The sequence below is a fragment of the Raphanus sativus genome, chromosome 6, assembly GCF_000801105.2.
Source record: "Raphanus sativus cultivar WK10039 chromosome 6, ASM80110v3, whole genome shotgun sequence".
Taxonomy (NCBI): Eukaryota; Viridiplantae; Streptophyta; class Magnoliopsida; order Brassicales; family Brassicaceae; genus Raphanus; species Raphanus sativus.
Window position 1 is genome coordinate 8,768,328 of NC_079516.1, and position 17,427 is coordinate 8,785,754.

A 17,427-nucleotide genomic window follows, 5' to 3' on the forward strand; every position below is an offset into this window, starting at 1 on the left:
AACCATAAGTACTAAAATTTGATGTTGTTTGATCGTAGCTTATATACCAAGCAATATTGAGCCCGGTTTTGTATGATCTCTACAATCGGGGTTATATACAATTTCGACAATCGTATCAACATTTTCTACAAATCTCTCATCACAGTAAGAACCATATCCGCGGCTAGACCTGGTGTAGTTAATATACTGATAATATATAATTATAACACACCTGAAACACATTATTAGTTTGTGAAGAACTCGGTTTAAGCAACGCAAGGCACCGGAAATTCTGCGATCAAATAAGCGAGGTGATGAATCTAACTATAACACTTATTATCTCACTACCTTTTACATAACGTACTATTAAGTATTAACTAGCAGATATGATTATATATAACTGATATAAGTATATAACACAATTAAAATGTATGATCAGTATGTGAACGAGACACTGTTAGCAGATAATGGAGTGCGCATGGCCATGTGCCACCACGACTCCATAGATCAGGAAGAACAGAGCCAGAAATTTTGCGATCTAATTAACGAGGTAATCAAATGTCATTACTTACTTTATCATCACACTATAGTTTGCATAATATTCTGGATCACTTTTTTGCAGATTGAGAGACAAGCCAACTCGAATCCTCTGTTCACACAGAGCAAACACATTTTTTTTTTAGCAAATTTAACACATTTTTCTTGCCCTTCATTAAGGTATTTGATAACTTACAATAATTGTCGGTTAGCATTAAGATAACAATAAGTATCAGAAACTAAAACTAGTTTACTATTCTTGTAGGGTTTGAATAATAGCTGCTTTGGTGTTTTCCATTACGATAAAACATAAGTATGGGATGCTCAAGAAGCACAAAACTAATTGAGCCGATATATGGCCTTTCAATTGTGTTTTAAATAATTTTGTCTTGTCAGATCCTGAATGAAATGTTGTCCTACAACACTGCATACAATTCAAATTAGACTTTTATGAGTTAGATTTTAATACAAATCAGACTTTGACCAGCAGGGAACTGAGAAAATTAATTACTCCCTCTGTTTCATAATAAGTTTCATTCTAACCTCATTTTTTTGTTACACAAAAGAGTGTCACTTTACAATTCCAATGTAAATTATACTAATTTTCAGCTGAAAATTAATTGCAAACTGCATTGATTTTATAAATAATTTTATTTATCTAAAATAGTATTTGTCAAAGAGGTATAATTAATTACAACTTATATTTATTTCAACAACTTTCTTAATCTGTGTGAAAAATGTCACAACGACACTCTTTAAGAAACGGAGGGAGTAAGACTTTGACCTGTATTTAACGATTGTAGTTTGCGGATAAAGCAATCACAAATCCTTGTCGAGTTTGTTCGACGGCCCTTTAGCTTCATCAATGAATTGGTCGTAGACTCGTAGTAGTAGCAGTGCTCTCTTTAAAAAGAAACAACTTGATGTAGATACAATGTTTTGGAAATTAACAAATATTTTCTTAAAAATAATACAATACATTTAAAAATCAAAGCTATAAGAATTGAAGTCATCGATTTTAAAAGTCCATACAAAATAAATCAAACTAACAAAGCAAACATAATTTAAAACAAATCAACTTGATATATATATATATATATTAAAGTAACACAAAATATGCCAAATCATTATTTAAGTTTATTATACTTCAAATGTAAAAAATTCCAAAAATGAAATTAAGTTTATTATACTTCAAATGTAAAAAATTTCTAAAAATGAAATTATTTCAAAAACTAACTAGAAATCCATACAAAACAAGGAAAACTTACAAAACAAAATTATTAAAAAGAATCAATTTGATATAGATACAATATTTGGAAATTTAAAACAGAATTAAATAATATTTTAAAAAATAATATTAAATATTAGAAAATAATACAAAATGATTTGATCAAAGTAGAAGATAAATTTAATATATAGATTATTTTATTATTTAAATAACTAAAATATTTCTTACATTATTTAAACTTTAATATTATATAAAAAAACTATTTAATACTAGTTAAACTATATCAAAATATTTATTGTGATTAAAATTTATATCTAAATATTATAATATCACACACACACACACATATATATATATATCAAACATTCGTTGTAAAATATTTATGAGTACAAATCAAATTAAATATTAAAAATAGCTTAACCGTTTATATCATTAAATTAAAATATATGAAAAACATATTTACAACATTTTATCAACTTTTTAAATGCATCCAACAATCTATAATATTTAATTTTTAATTTTTTTTCTAAACAATAAAATATATTTCTAAATATAATTTATATATTGATAAATATAAATAAATAAATGAATAGCTAAGAACTAATATTTTTGAAGTGTACAATTTTTTTTGAGACAATTGAAGTGTAAAATTTCATAAATAAATTATAAACGTAAGGTAAAAACAAAATCAATATCCTAAAAAACTATATATAAATAATTATTATAATTTTTAAAGAATTAACTTAAAAGCTTAACAAAATTATAAATACAAATTCATGTATACCGTGAATATATAATCTATCATACATTATAAAGACACCTCAAGAATATAAGAAAACAATATTTCAAGTAAATGATAGGGGACACTATTATTAAGGAAATATTATTTCTAAAAAAATCAAAGAAATGCGGTTTAAAAAGCTAAGTTAAAGTAATTTGAAAATATTGATCATGTTTAGAAATTTTTATATTTTTGTGATTATAATTTTGGGAAAGCAATATTGTAAAAAAATCAAGTTTATAAGTAATTTTAAAATATTCAAATTAATTTTTAAACTATAATTATTATGTAAACTATAAATTGCTCATTTTAAATTAGTTTTTTCTCATTTAAATTTTAGAAGTTCATTAGAATTTTAGAATTAGAAAAAGACATTTTGCTCTTCATTCTGTTAATATATCATCCAATTCTTATCATTTTTTCTTTGAAAATTATATGAATTGTCTGATTTTATAAAATACAAAAGTACAACTTTATAAAAATTTATATTGTTTTTTTCTGAAATTAAACAATCAAACTTCAAAAATGAATTTGCCGATGGAGAAAAAGCAAACTTCCAACAATGGAAAAGTTCAAAGATGTACTAAAAATATACAGAAATTTGTCAATCACTTTCACCATCAGCTATATATTAAACTAATTAAAAAGATCCACTTTCCAATATACAAAACATTAAACACAAAAAAATGCGCATTTGTTCTTCTTCGCCAATCCCTCTCTGTGCCCTTTCTGTGGAAAAAAGTAAACTCAGCAAAAGTCTTTAATTCTACTCCTCTGATCCTTCAATTTCGTATCCTAAAACCCATTTAAAAAAAGAAAACTCTTTTGTTTCCTCACCGGTAAAATCGTCTGATCTTTTCAGAATCTTGTTTTATTTTGTTGGCGGCAAGGTTCTGTTTTTTTGCCTTTTTTGTCGGAGAAGTAAACAAAGACTATATTTTGACGATTTGGGTTTGTGTCTTACTTTTGGTTTGTGTCTTGGAAGAGAGAAATGATAGATATCCCTGGGGCACCAGGGACTTTGACTGGTCTTGTCTTGAGAATTTCTCAGTGTGTTTTTGCCGCTGCCTCTATTTCTTACATGGTTACCTCCGGTGGATTCTTCAGCTACACTTCTTTCTGGTATTCACAACACTCTCTATCTTTTATCTGATCAGCCTCGAGATTGTGTTACTGAATAGTATGGCATTGAAATCTAGGGAGGGTTTCTACAGATCCATTCGTCGTAGAGAATTGCTTTTTGATTCTTTAACTAGTTTAGACCTCTAGACTGCTCAATTGGGTCTGATGCTAGGTACCTGGAAGTTGATCTTTTTCTAGACAAGTGTGTATTGCTTCATGATTGAGGAAGATAGGTGTTGATATTGGTTTCTCTTAAGTTTCAAAACATCAAGAAGCTATAGGCTTTTTCTGTATCCTCAGCTCTTACACAAATGTGGCGTGTTTTTCTCTTTTGGGAAACTTTGATATTTTAGTCAATCTTCAAAGTTGTATGCTTTCAGATGTAATCTGATATTTGATTCTGTCACTATATAGCCTTCTCAAGCTATGTAAAGGAAAAAAGATTATAACTTTTTTAAGCTTATTTTTCTTACTCTTCTCAGTATTGATTTGCAGCTACCTAATTGCAGCAATGGGTTTGCAAGTCATATGGAGTTTTGGTCTTGCAATACTAGACACCTTCGCTTTATTTACAAAGAAAACACTTGTTAGCCCGGTTTTGATCAGCCTCTTTGTAGTTGGAGACTGGGTAAAGTCCCTCTCTCTTTCTCTACCAAAATGACACAAACAGATCATCAAAAACCTTAAACCATCTTTTGTTTGTGTTTCGTTCAGGTAACATCAACATTGTCTCTAGCAGGAGCCTCGTCCTCTGCAGGGATAACGGTTTTATATTTTGGGGATTTAGGAAGCTGCACTTTTGAAGCAGAGTGTTGGAGGTATCAACTCTCTGTTGCTTTAGCTTTCCTTTCTTGGATCACAATCGCCATTTCTTCACTTACCACTCTTTGGCTACTTGCTTCTGGATAACTCAACAACCGCATTCACTTGTACAAGTTCCATATGTATACATACTCTTATTAGACAAAAGCCATTTTAAAGATTTTTGATTCTTTATTTTGTTAATAGAAACAATTATATCTTTTTTTCTTAACTCTTCAGTGTATACTCAATTTTATGTAACTTTTTGATGTTTTAAAAGTATACTTCTTATGTAAATTAACAGTTAAAAGCCATTTTCTGTAAATTTCAATTATGGGATAGTGTATGGATCAAAACTAAGATTGATAGAAATAATAATAAAAAGAAATTGTTTTTTTTTTTGTGTTTGTTTGCCTTTAAAGCTAAACGTTGACAAAGATCAAACGGCTGTGGATTAAATGAGTTTAAAGTGGCAAAGATGCTTCTACTATGACCCAACCACTATTTTGAAGTACTGTTGTGTGTTTATTTCCACCTTTGTATTATTTAATCAAGAAAGCATAAAAGTAGAACCTAAAGAATAACATTATCTATCCCCCAAATAAGTTACTGCAAAACTCATAACAAAGAATCATCTGAAGGAAACAAAACTCCAGAGTGACTGTTGATATTATGATTCAATGCCTACTAACAAAAGGAAGCTGCTTAAGCAGCTTTAGACCAGTTCTGCTGATCTTGAGAAGTATCACGCTGCGAAGGAGGTAGCAAGTATGGCATCACTGGCATGTTTGGATAGTAACCATAACTTCCGTAAACCGCCATTTTATTCTGATGGAAAGCTGCTGGATGAGAGGGCATGAAACCAGGAGATGGAACAGCCGCCATTGATCTCATCTGTTGCTCCATCTTCTCTTTATCTGACTTCAACACCATCTTTTCTTCTCTTAGCTCATTCTTCTCCTCCTGTTTTTACACCATTCAAAAAACTGAATAAGTCTCTCATAGTTTCATTAGGCCAAAAGTGTAGAAACCAACCTTGAGACTCTTGATTTCTTCTAGAAGCATCTGGTTGGTTTCTTTAAGCTCATGAGCTTCACCTCTGAGCTGATTCACTACCCGGATTGCATCATCGAGAATCGCTGGTTTGTCAGTCTTTAGAGTCCTTGTAGGCTCCAAAACAGAGCTCAAATCCATGAACCTGAACAAATACAAAGTGAATACAACATCTAGAAAACACAGCGCATTAGGGCAAAAGCTATGAACATACTTGTCGTTTAGCATCTCCCTTTTCTTTTTCTCACGACCGGCTTTGGTTCCTGGCTTGCTACATGGTCCAGTTCGTCCCCTGTTCATACATAATCAGATTCATACAACATGTAACTAAACTGATCCCTATAGATAACCAAACAGGGAGATCAAAGCTTAAAAAGGTTGACCTCTTTCTTGAGCATTCTTCATCAAACTCTTCCTTGACAAGTTCAACAGAGGATGAAGAATTGATCTCCACAACAGGACAACACGCTTGTTCCTGTTCCTGTTCCTGCTGCACATGAGTCGACGCTGTCCCTCTAAAGCTGTGTGTCCCCAAATCAAGTTGTGCTGATGATCCAATGCTATAGACAAGGCCACCAAAAGGTCCTCCTAAACCGTTGCTGTCACCAGTAAAGGAATCGAACTGATCTCCACCGACGGTACGTACATGATGATGGTCTTGCTCTGGCTGCAAATTCAAACCAAACTCGGGAAAGAGGTTTTCCTGATCTGTCTGTTGTATAAACGCGTAAGGATCTTCTCCTCCATTGCTACAGAATCAATGAAAGTGAAACAAAACAACATGGGTTCGGTTCACACACGAACCAAAAAGAATAATCATAACTGAAGGCAGATTGAATAAAAAAAGAACTGAAAGGAACCTATGATGATCGAAGCAAAGGGAAGCGAAAAGATCGTCGTCGTCTTCGTTTGATTGATACATCATTAGAGAGTGAATGCAGAATCTGAGAGTATTCAAAATCGTCAGGAGAGAGAGAGAGAGAGAGAGGGAGACGCGCAACAACAAATCAACAATACACAAATGTGTATAGAGGGAAATAAATATGAGAACAAATCTCAGTGACGTCAATAGTCGGAGTTTGTTATCACAAAATAAGTTGAGGGAATTTCGGGATTTTTTTAAGACCAAATCGTATCCTTGCGAAGAAAAAAACATATCGAATTTTTTAAAAAAAAATACTTTGGTATATATGACAACAAAATCAATGATAATAATTACTCTCTGTTTCAAATTACCTGATGTTTTAGTTGAAATAACAATAAATAATATATATATATATATCCTAAAAATAGCATTAAAATATAAACTAAAACTAATTCAACTAATCATCAAAAAGATTATAAAACATCATTGATCACATAGTTTCTAATAAAATTAAAATTAATATCAAAATATCATGTATTTTGAAATATCAAAAACTCTTTATAATAAATATTAACTATTTTAGAATGGAAGGAATGTGAATTTTATTAAACTAAGAAAATATATAATCTATCCAATATATGGGGCTTTTGTAAAGCCACGCATTAAGCAAAGGCTGGTCGGGACCGTAAGAGAATCGTTCAGTGTTGGACTGCTTTTTTAAAACAAAGGTGTCGCACTATGTTGGTTCGATCTTATTTTCTTAGATTACTTGCCCTGCCACAGTGTGAAAAAAAGGATACCTTTGCCTATGGCAGCAAAATATTTTTAAAAATTGAGGGCATCATGTATTACTGTGAGAGGCATAATTTTATAAAGACCTCTTGTCGAACGTCTGAAAGAGTGGCCACTTGGCAAGGAACAAAAATTTAACTTTCTAAAAGCAAGAACAAATACACAAAGTGGGAAAACGACCAATCTAAAACAGGGATAGACAAGTCAAACAGTGTGATCATCGTTGATCAGAAAGTGGTAGAATAAAAGAATCATTCAAGTTTCTTACAGGTTTTTTGACACTTGGAAGTTTGGAACAACAAAACGCTCGTTGGCGTTTTCAAACGCCGCATCTTCAAATTTCCTAGCCCTCCAAATATATAAGAGCAAAATGAGCATTTTTCATATACAGTGTTTGCTCAAAAAGGTACTCATTCCACCAAATTTTTCTATGCGATGTAATTAATCTGAGATTTAGACTGATGTGTATCAAAATTTAAAAAATTTGTCTTGATAATTAGTAAACATTAACATACCTTAAATCTAATATGATTTGCTAGTAGACTACTAGTAGTAGTGTGTAACTACCCGCTCTAAACACTTGAGGATGGGATTTCAGTTATCACTAAGATTTTTAAAACAAAATATTCTTGTATATATATCGATCATGGGTTGGGTCGCTACAATTCTTAAATAATTAAAATATATATATTAAAGTTTTTCTCAAAAAATAATAATTAAAGATAAATTTTGTTGTAAATTAATATATAAAACGTTCTTTTACATGTATCGAGTTGGTGATCCATCCTAAATTTTTTTTTAAGAAATCCATCCTAATTTTTTTATCGTTTATTTTATCAGTTTGTTTTTTTGTATTATCTTCTCGCATATATTATTAAAAAAATCAATGATCCTAAATTGTGGTAAAAAGAATCAATGATCCCAAATCCTAATCAATATCACCATATATCCTGATTTCGAATTGTTTCAAATTTTCCGAACTATGGCTTTCAATTATTAGTGAAAAATGTAAAAGAAAATTGGTAACACTTTCGTGGGTCTATTATTTTTTTTTTTTTTGATATCTCTGGTGTCTGGGCAGCCACTTTCCCAAATATCCCCCGAAGGGGTCCAGCGCCCCAGCAGTAAGGATGTTAAATCGCTGTGGCCGGGTTTCGAAGCTGGGTGGCGGGCACCTCAGCCGAGGTTCCATTACCACCAGGCTACGAAGCCCATACTACATATCTAGTAACAACATTTCGCTTTTGATTTGAATCGATCATCTATAAGTCGCTACATAAACAATAATATGAAAATATAAGGTCACATATTGAGACTTTATCTGTGACATTAGTAATATATAAAGAAGTAGAACTAATTCATTTATAATCAATTAGTTTTAAGTTGGTTTAACCTTTATACTATCTCTTTCTTCAACCCGACTGGTGTTGACACCAGTGAGAAAAAAGAAAGCTTCACCTCATAGTAGGTAGTTATATTCTTTCTTTTTTTGTCGACTATCCATCTAAATTAGTAGGTAGTTATATTCAAATAGTTAATCGATGGTCTGGCAGATAGCTATTCAAATTATATCCAAATGTCTGACGTTTGTAGGAGCAATATGAAAGAGCAAATAATGCATCAGTTCTTCGCAGAGAATATAAGTTTTGTTTATCTTAATACAGAAAGAAAATCACACTCGTTCATATATCACAATGCACAAAGCGGTCAAGATTATATATGGTTTACGAAATTACTTTTGAACTTTGGTCGAAGAAAACAAATAACAGTAAGTATGCAAAATTTTTTTAGTACATCCTGTTAAATGCGAGGTAGATTCATTATTCATATGATTTTATGTATATAATATATTTGTATTTAAAAGATTCAAACATATTTCTATGCATTTCGTAATGGTCAAGTGGAAATTTCAAAGCCTAGAATCTATCACACGTGCGGTCAGAGTTTGCACGTGATAATAATATTTTAATTTTGTCAAAAAGGAATCTTGACCGAAAAAAAGTGAGAGGCTGAAATCAAATGTTGTCCGTTGTCACAAAATACTTCCTTTCAACTTAGCCGTCACCTTGACCATCCAGATTCATTGGACTTCACTCACAAGTTCAATATTTTCTGTCTTAGCCCCTCAAATATTCAGAAATTGCACTAAACGAGGAGCTGCCACAATTTTTTTCCATTTGTTTGCCAATCCCAATCATTTCTTTACTATGACAATGCACGTATACATTTTTAGGATGCAATCTACCCCATGATCAAATTGTTTTTCATTAAAATAAGGAGGCTTTTGACTCCTCGCACGTGCTTTAAAATAAGATCCACTACATTTTCAATAGTCAACATTACCTCCACGTATAAATAAACTATCACTACTATCAACACATGTACATGCAAAAAATATAACTTAAAAGCTTAACTTATGGAACATGGAGTGTCTAACACGAATGAGGTGAAATACAGAGGTGTAAGAAAGCGTCCATGGGGGAAATATGCGGCGGAGATACGGAACTCCGCCAGACATGGTGCCCGTGTCTGGCTTGGAACGTTTAACACTGCGGAAGACGCGGCTCGGGCCTACGATAGAGCTGCTTTTTCTATGAGAGGTCAAAAGGCCATTCTAAATTTCCCTCACGAATACCCAATGATGACAGACGGTCCAAGTGGCCGCAGCGAGAATGTTGTGGCTTCTTCGTCGTCCCAGTTTAGTGGAACAGGCGGTAGTAGCGTGAAAGAAGTCATTGAGTTTGAGTATTTAGACGATAGTTTGTTGGAAGAGCTTCTAGAAGGTGGAGAGAGTTATAACCAGGACGATCAGAATGACGCAAACCATTAATTGTAGATTTTCCTAGTTCTATCATATTTTTTTTTTATTGTTGGAGAAACTAGTACTAATCATGATTTTATCCAGGACGATCAGAATGACGATCAAGGAAGGTTTTCTGTTTGTCACTTTTCGCGGGAATTTTAAATGACTATTTTCTCAAATGTTACTTGGTATAGTATTATACAATTTTGTATTATACAATCATGCTAGATGGTTTTAGAGTATCTCTAATATGTCAAAAACAAAAAGCAAAAAGCATCTCTAATAAGCATCCCCATGCATCCTCATTTTAAAGGGAACCATTCTGAAAATAAGTGAATGAGGATATCTTACTCGAATGGTCATCTTCAAATTTATATTTAAATTTTCTGTAATTTATAATTTATTCTCAATTTTTAATAATCGTTAACCTTTCATAAACAAATAAAATATAATATTTGAATAATTTAAAATAAAATATTTAATTACAAGTTGTATAAAATGTAAATAACTCTGGGAAAACATGAAAACATTACAACAAAATAAGTAAAAAAAACTAGAGCATGCGATCAGACAGGTATTTATTTAACATTTTCTTGATGTAATTTTATGTTGTTACATCATGACATACTATATATAAATTATAATACAAATTTTGACTAAATAGTAATATATACAAATTTTCACTTTCCGTATTTCTAGAAAGTTGGTTTTACTACAGTGATTGATATTTTTCTTGGGTTTAAACTAGACATCTTGTAAAACACATGAGTCTAATAGATTAAATGAAAACTTCATATAAAAAAATTATATATTAGATGTCACTACAAAAAAAGAGGTATATTGAATCATTTATTCTAAATATTTGCATTAGTTATAAATAATACAAGTGAATTTTATATCATTTACAAAAATGACTCTGAAAGTGGTGATGCAAATAATTCACATTAGTTTAAAACATAATTGATGTTAACATTTATAATATTTGCATCATTTATTGTAATTGGTGTTGATATGTGTCACTTGCAAAAATTGATGTCAATATTTGTATCACTTAATACAAATGATGTTGAATATTTTTATCAGTTACAACAATTGATGTTAATGTGAATTTTAATTTTAACGTAAATAAAATATTTGATTATTGATAAATTATTAATAATCCTATTATTATTTGTTCCATAATTAATTGTTATCTTTTTTTTTTGTAACACCAAATACTTCATTCAACTTAATCTTCAACGTTTAGTGTAGCTACAACAAACGGTTCGTTCAACAAAGCTTGCCTAGCTAGTGCATCGGCATCTTTGTTGTTTTCCCGTCGGATCCAAGAAAAGGAAATACAATCAAAAGCAAGACTAATGTTGCAAATATCAGCAATTACTCCATAGACTTCAGGGAAAGACGAGCCCGAGGTAATGGCTTTGACGAGCTGTAGGGAATCAGACTTTACGTGCACACGAAGGAATCCCTTTTCAATGCACAGCGTGATGGCTTCTCTTATTGCAAGTGCTTCCGCCACCAATGGTGAGCTGACAAAGTAGCAGTGCGCCATGTATGAAGCTCTGTTTTGTCCTGTGTCCATGATCCAGCCCAAACCTGCAACCAAACGATCAGAATGCCAGGAAGCATCGGTGTTTACAGTAATGCAGTTGGACCCTGTTTGATAGGAGGGGTGGACGGCATTTCGAGGAGGAGATGCAGTAGTGGTTTGAACCGTTAGCCACTCCCTAGCTGCCGAGAGAGCTTTAGTCAAAGTTTCCTCTGGCGTTATCATCTTGTTGTTGAAGAGGAGGTTATTCCTAGAGGTCCAGATGGCCCAGAGAATCCATGGCGCTAAAGGTCCCAATGCGATTCCCGAGGGTGGAAGGCAAGTCAGCTTGCTCAGAGTGGGCCAGCAAGAGACAAAATCTACTAGTCTTCTAGAGTCCAAGCATTGAGTATATGGGGCTAGAGACCAGACATTTTGGGCATACTCACAGTGGAAAAGAAGATGACTAATAGATTCGGCATTGTCGCACCTTTTGCATTTGGGGTTCACCGCTATGTTTCGAGCTACAAGCTGAGCTCCTACAGGGACCGCTTGGTTCATGATCTTCCAAAGGAAAAGCTTAATCTTTGGAGCTGTGTGAAGATTCCAGATGCTTTTGTTCCAGTCGAAATCGGCGTGGTGGGGAGTTGGCGCTGGTTCTCTACGGGTTTCCATGGCCTTCCAGTAGCCTGACTTAGTGCTATACTCTCCTGAAGCTGTACCGAGCCAGACGAGCTTGTCCGGAGCTCCGGTGGTGCTTGGCTTGATCGATAGGATTCTATCCTCTTCGAAAGGCAAAATTCTGGCTATTTCCTCTCTGTTCCATTCTGTTTTATGAGGGAGAAACAGAGTTTCGACTTTCAAATCTAGTTGGAGTTCCGGAGCTGGGCCTGTGGGGCGTTTTTGTTCCTTGAAACTGAGCCATGGATCATTCCAGATATCAATAGATTTTCCATTGCCTACTACCCATCCTGTATTGCTCATGAGGAGATCTCGGCCTATTAAGATGCTTCTCCAACCATGGGATTCCACAGACCGGCTCTGAGCTTGTAGGAAAGATGACTCCGAGAAGTACTTTCCTTGGAGTACCCGACTAAGAAGGCAAGAGGGATTATTGAGAAGTCTCCAGCTAAGTTTGGCTAAGAAAGCGTCGTTGTAGCTTTGGACATCTCTGAATCCAAGTCCTCCTGCACCCTTTGGTTGTGTCATTTTATCCCAAGAGACCCACGCCATTTTACGAGTTTCGCTACTTCCGTCCCACCAGAATCTAGTAAAAGCTGATTGGATTCTGTCGCAGAGTGAGATTGGAAGCTTGAAGCAACTCATAGCATAGGATGGGATGGGGGATAAGACACTTTTTAACATCACAAGTCTCCCTGCCGTTGAGAGATGTCGGTTTGACCAACTACGGGATTTAATCTGGATCTTATCGACGATGGACGAGAAGAGATCTTTTTTCTTTCTTCCAAAGAGCTCCGGTAGGCCAAGATACTTTCCCATCCCGCCCTCTTTTTCAATTTCCAGTGAGTTGCGGAGAGTAGTCTTGAGGGAGTTGGGCGTGTGTTTGGAGAAAGTGATGGAGGATTTGGTCGGATTGATAGTTTGACCCGATGCTTCTTCGTAGCTTTGCAGGATTGTCTTTAAGGTTGTTGCATCCTCCACTTTTGCCTTGATGAAGAACATTGTATCGTCTGCGAACAATAAGTGATTTACTCTTGGACACCCATGAGCAACCTGAATTCCCAGCATCGAGCCTGATTCTTGAGCTCTGTTACACAGTCCCGAGAGTACTTCACTACACAAAATGAATAAGTATGGTGAAAGTGGGTCTCCTTGACGGATTCCCCTACTCGGTATCACGTTTCCTCTAGGCGAGCCGTTGATGAGGAAAGCGTAGGTAACAGTGGTGACACATTCCATTATCCACGTGATGCAGCGAGGATGGAAGCCGAGCCTGTCAAGAACCAAGCGAATGAACTCCCATTCGAGACGATCATATGCTTTGCTCATGTCCGTCTTCACCGCCATGGAGCAACGTTGTTCCGCTTTGGAATTTTGGAGAAAGTGAAGAACTTCATGTGTGATCAACACATTATCCGAGATAGCTCTCCCGGGTACAAAAGCGGACTGGTTCTCAGAGATGATGGAGGAGAGTAGTGGTTGTATGCGCTTCGTTAAGATCTTGGCGATGATTTTGTAGTAAACGTTGCAAAGCGCGATCGGTCTATACTCTGCCACTGTCCTAGGACTCTGAGTTTTCGGTATGAGGCGAACGAAGGTTTCATTGCATTCAGGTGGGAGCTTCCCTGTGTTAAAGAAGTCTTGAATTTCTTGAACTATATCCATACCAATGGAATCCCAATTGGAATGGAAGAAACCCGCCGAGAACCCGTCTGGTCCCGGGGCTTTATCGGCGTGGATAGAGAATACCGCGATTTTTATCTCCTCAGCCGTTGGGAGAAGGGTGAGCTGGTCATTGTCCTCCTCTGAGATCATTGGCTTTAGGGCTCTCTCTACAATATCTTTACGTTCTCCTGGTTTGCTAGTAAACAGGGATTCGAAGTAGTGAATAACCACTTCCGAGATCTCCTCCTCCTTGTAAACAGGATTCCCTTCTGTGTCTTCTATGACTGAGAAGCCATTTGCACGTTTTCTCTTCTTTGTTGTGGCATGGAAGAAGCCTGAGTTGCGGTCTCCTAGCTTGAGCCATAATAAGCGGCTGCGCTGTCTCCAGTATGCTTCTTCTGCATTGTATGCTGCTCTGAGCTCCTCTGAAATCTTGTTTATTAGGCTGATATCATTGGTAGTGCTTGTCTGTGCTACCTCCAGCTCTTCCCTTTTTCGTTCAATGAGGATCCTGCTGTTGGATTGTTTGGATTTATTCCACTTCGAGATTGCTCTGCGAACTAAGCTGATCCTCTCAGATATTGAACTGTTCGTAGCTGAGTGCCATGTCGATCTGATTAGGTCTGTGGCTTCTTGGTTGTCCTTTAATCTCCTGTCATAACGGAATAGGCCTCGTCGTTTTTTCCTGGCAGGTTCAAAGATGGACAGGAGAGGTTTGTGATCAGAGCTCTCGTAGGGAAGGTAGACGCATCTAGCTGTCGGGAATCTTTCTGCCCAGCTCGTGTTTGCAGCTGCTCGGTCAAGTCGGCATCTGACGTAGTGAACTCCGCGTTGGCCTTTCCAAGAAAGAAAGTCCCCTGTGTGTTGTAGATCAAACAAGTCTCCTTCCGCTAAGAAGGTCCTGAAGTCTGAGAAAGACCCTTCTGGGCGTTCCGGTCCTCCATCCTTTTCTTCATTACTGATTAGATCGTTAAAGTCCCCGGTAATGAACCATGGTGAATCCCTGAGATCCGCTGTGATAACCAGTTGATCCCAAAGTAGCTTTCGTTGGGCTTTATCAGTACTTCCATAGATGAAAGACGCAAAGAATTGTTTGCCTTCATATTCGATACTCGTGTCCAGAAGGTTTGCATTGGCCTCAATGACCTCTAGTTGCAGTTCCTGTTTCCAAAGGAGTGCCAGACCTCCCGCTCCATGTCCCGTCGGTGGGATTAGATCATAGAACTCATAACCAAGTTGATCAAGTTTGTTCAGAACAAACTCATTGGGGTTTTTGGTTTCCATTAGGAAAATAATATCCGGGTCTATGCTTTTCTTCATGTCCCGTAATCGTTGGACTGTCCAAGGATTCCCCAGACCTTGACAGTTCCAACTCAGTATCTTTAAGGAACGAGAGTTGACGGAGTCTGAAAATCCGTCTTCTTCCTTTTTGTAGTCGCGGGTATCAGGTTACAGATAGGTTGATTAGAGTCCAGGGAGTTGCCTACATCGCCCTTAGCTTTTGCCTTTCTTTGTCGGGTCGATGTTGCTCTGTTAGGGGGTTCTTTTTCACCTGCCATCGAGATGTTTCTTTTGCAAGAAGGATTCTTTGATTGTTGTACCTTTCGCTTTCGGGAACTGGCACCAGCAAGTGTTTTGGGACTGGTCTGAACTTTTTTCCCTCCTGGTGGGCGTCCTGGTTTCCTTCTGGTGGCTGTCGAAGGTTGTTGTGGTAGCTCACTCTGTGATGGCTGGTCCGGAGGAGTTGGTGATGGTCCCAATCGAAGTAGAGCCGAGGTTCTTGGGGGACTGGTTAGAGTCTCTGTTTCTTCATTTATCCCCGTTTGTGCTGCTAGTGACGCTCTTACTATGTTCACCGCTGTTTCTTCTATCTCTCCTTGTGCCTCAGCCTGTCTGAATCGCTCCCTTCTGGCTGCTCTTTCAGTTGGGTCAGCACACAAAGTGTACTGGATCATTGCGTCGTGGACTTCTTCAATGGCCTTTGCGACTGCTTCTCTAGGTAAGTCTTGATGGGAACTCTGTAGAGGAATCCCTCTATCAGAAGTTCTGTGAGTCTCCTTTGAGTTGGTTGATTCTGCACGTGAGCCTCCTATCTCCAGCCTATGATTTACGGGCGTCTTGTCGCTTGAGATTCTCCCAGTGGGGGAAGTTGGACGTGGTTGAGCTTGTGTTCTTACTTCTCTGTATACTGAAGTGTGGGATGGGCGCTCTTTTGACAGATCACGTGAGTGGGATTGACGGTGATGAGGTAGCTGGGGTCTTTTGGCATAGTCATCTCTATCATCCCTTCTCTGTCTCTCTGAGTGGTTTTGGTGTCCATAGCTTCTTCTACTCCAGTCTGCTTCCTGGTTGCTTCTTCCCGAAATGTAGTTTCCTTTCTGGTGGTGAGGGTTAGGTGAATAGTGTCTATCTTGTCCTGCTTCCCCTCTTGTTCCCATGCGGTGATCATCTCTGTCATTTCGTCTTGGCGATCTGTTGCGATGGGTCAAGCTTTCTTCTTCTTTTTCCTTTTCCTTGAGTTGCTCTCTCTTCTCTGCTTTAGCTTGGAGGCAGTCACGCAGCTCGTGGTCAAGTCTGAAGCACTTCGAGCAGTGTCTCTCTAAGTTCTCATAGACGAGCTTTGCCACTACTTCATCACCATTAGCGTACTCAACAATAGAGCTTGTTATAAGAGGGAGACGACCATTTACATGCACTTTCACTCTGTAGTTCAGGGATTGGTTTTTATCTACTACTAGAAGTTGTCATTTAAATTTTGGCCTCTTTTATTATTGTTACTAGGATATCACGCTTCTTTTCTAATGAAACATACCAACTTAAATTAAACCATATATTAACATGCGCAGATCCAATTGACCTTAACCAATACCGGCTTTAAATATGTTTGGTTATTTCTTAATATAATTAGATCATACAAAACCGAACCAATCTTAAATCATTTGGAGACTGTGTTAAAAACAAATTATCGTATCACATACGTCCATCTAAATTGATCTTCACCTGTATCATATAATATCATACACATTTTTTCAAGAACAAGAATTTATCTTCTAAAAAACCTAATAAAGGTGGCATAGAACAACATATGCTTAAATACGTTTATCACATACGTTCATCTAAATTGATCTTCACCTCATCATATCACATCATACACATTTTGTTAAGAACAAGAATTGATCTTCCAAAACAACATAATATTGGCATAGAACAAAATGTAAACAACATATGCTTAAATACGTTTTTATGATGAAAATATTCCATTCTAAAAAACTGTGTATAAGAGCAAACCAGAAATCAACCAAGAACAAAATATTTTAATACATGTTAATAATATCAAAATAATTATGTTTAGGCTGTAATGACATCTTATAAAGTTGTTAAAAATATAAATTTGTTATTAACAAAATCAAAATTTTTAATTTTTAAAAATATAAGTTAAAGTATAATAAAGCAAAATATTATACCAAAAATGAAACAAGATAAATACAAACTAACAACATGTACAACACAAATTTTAACACCTTCTGATTATATATATTTAATAAAATTATGTATATGTCAATTATATATAAGTATTGCACAAAAATATATA

The 17,427-nt window shown here is 35.7% G+C and overlaps 4 protein-coding genes across 4 annotated transcripts in view; 2 read left to right on the top strand and 2 right to left on the bottom strand.

Annotated features, from left to right (window-relative positions):
- The first annotated feature begins 3,202 nt into the window (after window positions 1–3,202).
- On the top strand, window positions 3,203–4,773 carry LOC130496112 (CASP-like protein 5B3). Its single transcript, XM_056987900.1, has 3 exons — window positions 3,203–3,647; window positions 4,143–4,275; window positions 4,362–4,773. Exons 1-3 carry the CDS (start codon window positions 3,517–3,519, stop codon window positions 4,554–4,556), a joined length of 459 nt encoding a protein of 152 aa, XP_056843880.1. The 5' UTR covers window positions 3,203–3,516; the 3' UTR covers window positions 4,557–4,773.
- Window positions 4,774–5,015: 242 nt separating this feature from the next.
- LOC108805613 (transcription factor bHLH34) lies at window positions 5,016–6,610 on the bottom strand. Its single transcript, XM_018577537.2, has 5 exons — window positions 6,362–6,610; window positions 5,885–6,250; window positions 5,716–5,793; window positions 5,484–5,646; window positions 5,016–5,411 (listed from the first exon to the last, which is right to left on the bottom strand). Exons 1-5 carry the CDS (start codon window positions 6,424–6,426, stop codon window positions 5,154–5,156), a joined length of 930 nt encoding a protein of 309 aa, XP_018433039.2. The 5' UTR covers window positions 6,427–6,610; the 3' UTR covers window positions 5,016–5,153.
- A 2,953-nt stretch (window positions 6,611–9,563) lies between these two features.
- Window positions 9,564–10,190, top strand: LOC130496394 (ethylene-responsive transcription factor ERF095-like). Its single transcript, XM_056988438.1, has one exon. The coding sequence runs from the start codon at window positions 9,575–9,577 to the stop codon at window positions 9,986–9,988; it is 414 nt and encodes a 137-aa protein (XP_056844418.1). The 5' UTR covers window positions 9,564–9,574; the 3' UTR covers window positions 9,989–10,190.
- Window positions 10,191–15,217: 5,027 nt separating this feature from the next.
- The window catches only part of LOC130495496 (uncharacterized), a 5,432-nt gene continuing 3,222 nt past the window's right edge, over window positions 15,218–17,427 (bottom strand). The window contains exon 2 of the mRNA XM_056986903.1: window positions 15,218–16,538. Coding sequence (XP_056842883.1) covers window positions 15,218–16,538 — 1,321 coding nt within the window. The remainder of the gene's footprint in view (window positions 16,539–17,427) is intronic.

Excerpts from the sequence above, each read along its gene's own strand:
- LOC130496112 (XM_056987900.1), top strand. The coding sequence starts at position 3,517 with ATGATAGATATCCCTGGGGCACCAGGGACTTTGACTGGTCTTGTCTTG. Across the intron at positions 3,648-4,142 it reads TTCAGCTACACTTCTTTCTG|CTACCTAATTGCAGCAATGG; the intron begins GTATTCACAACA and ends ATTGATTTGCAG. Across the intron at positions 4,276-4,361 it reads TCTTTGTAGTTGGAGACTGG|GTAACATCAACATTGTCTCT; the intron begins GTAAAGTCCCTC and ends TGTTTCGTTCAG.
- LOC108805613 (XM_018577537.2), bottom strand. The coding sequence starts at position 6,426 with ATGATGTATCAATCAAACGAAGACGACGACGATCTTTTCGCTTCCCTT. Across the intron at positions 6,251-6,361 it reads CTTTGCTTCGATCATCATAG|CAATGGAGGAGAAGATCCTT; the intron begins GTTCCTTTCAGT and ends TTGATTCTGTAG. Across the intron at positions 5,647-5,715 it reads AGGGAGATGCTAAACGACAA|GTTCATGGATTTGAGCTCTG; the intron begins GTATGTTCATAG and ends GTATTTGTTCAG.
- LOC130496394 (XM_056988438.1), top strand. The coding sequence starts at position 9,575 with ATGGAACATGGAGTGTCTAACACGAATGAGGTGAAATACAGAGGTGTA.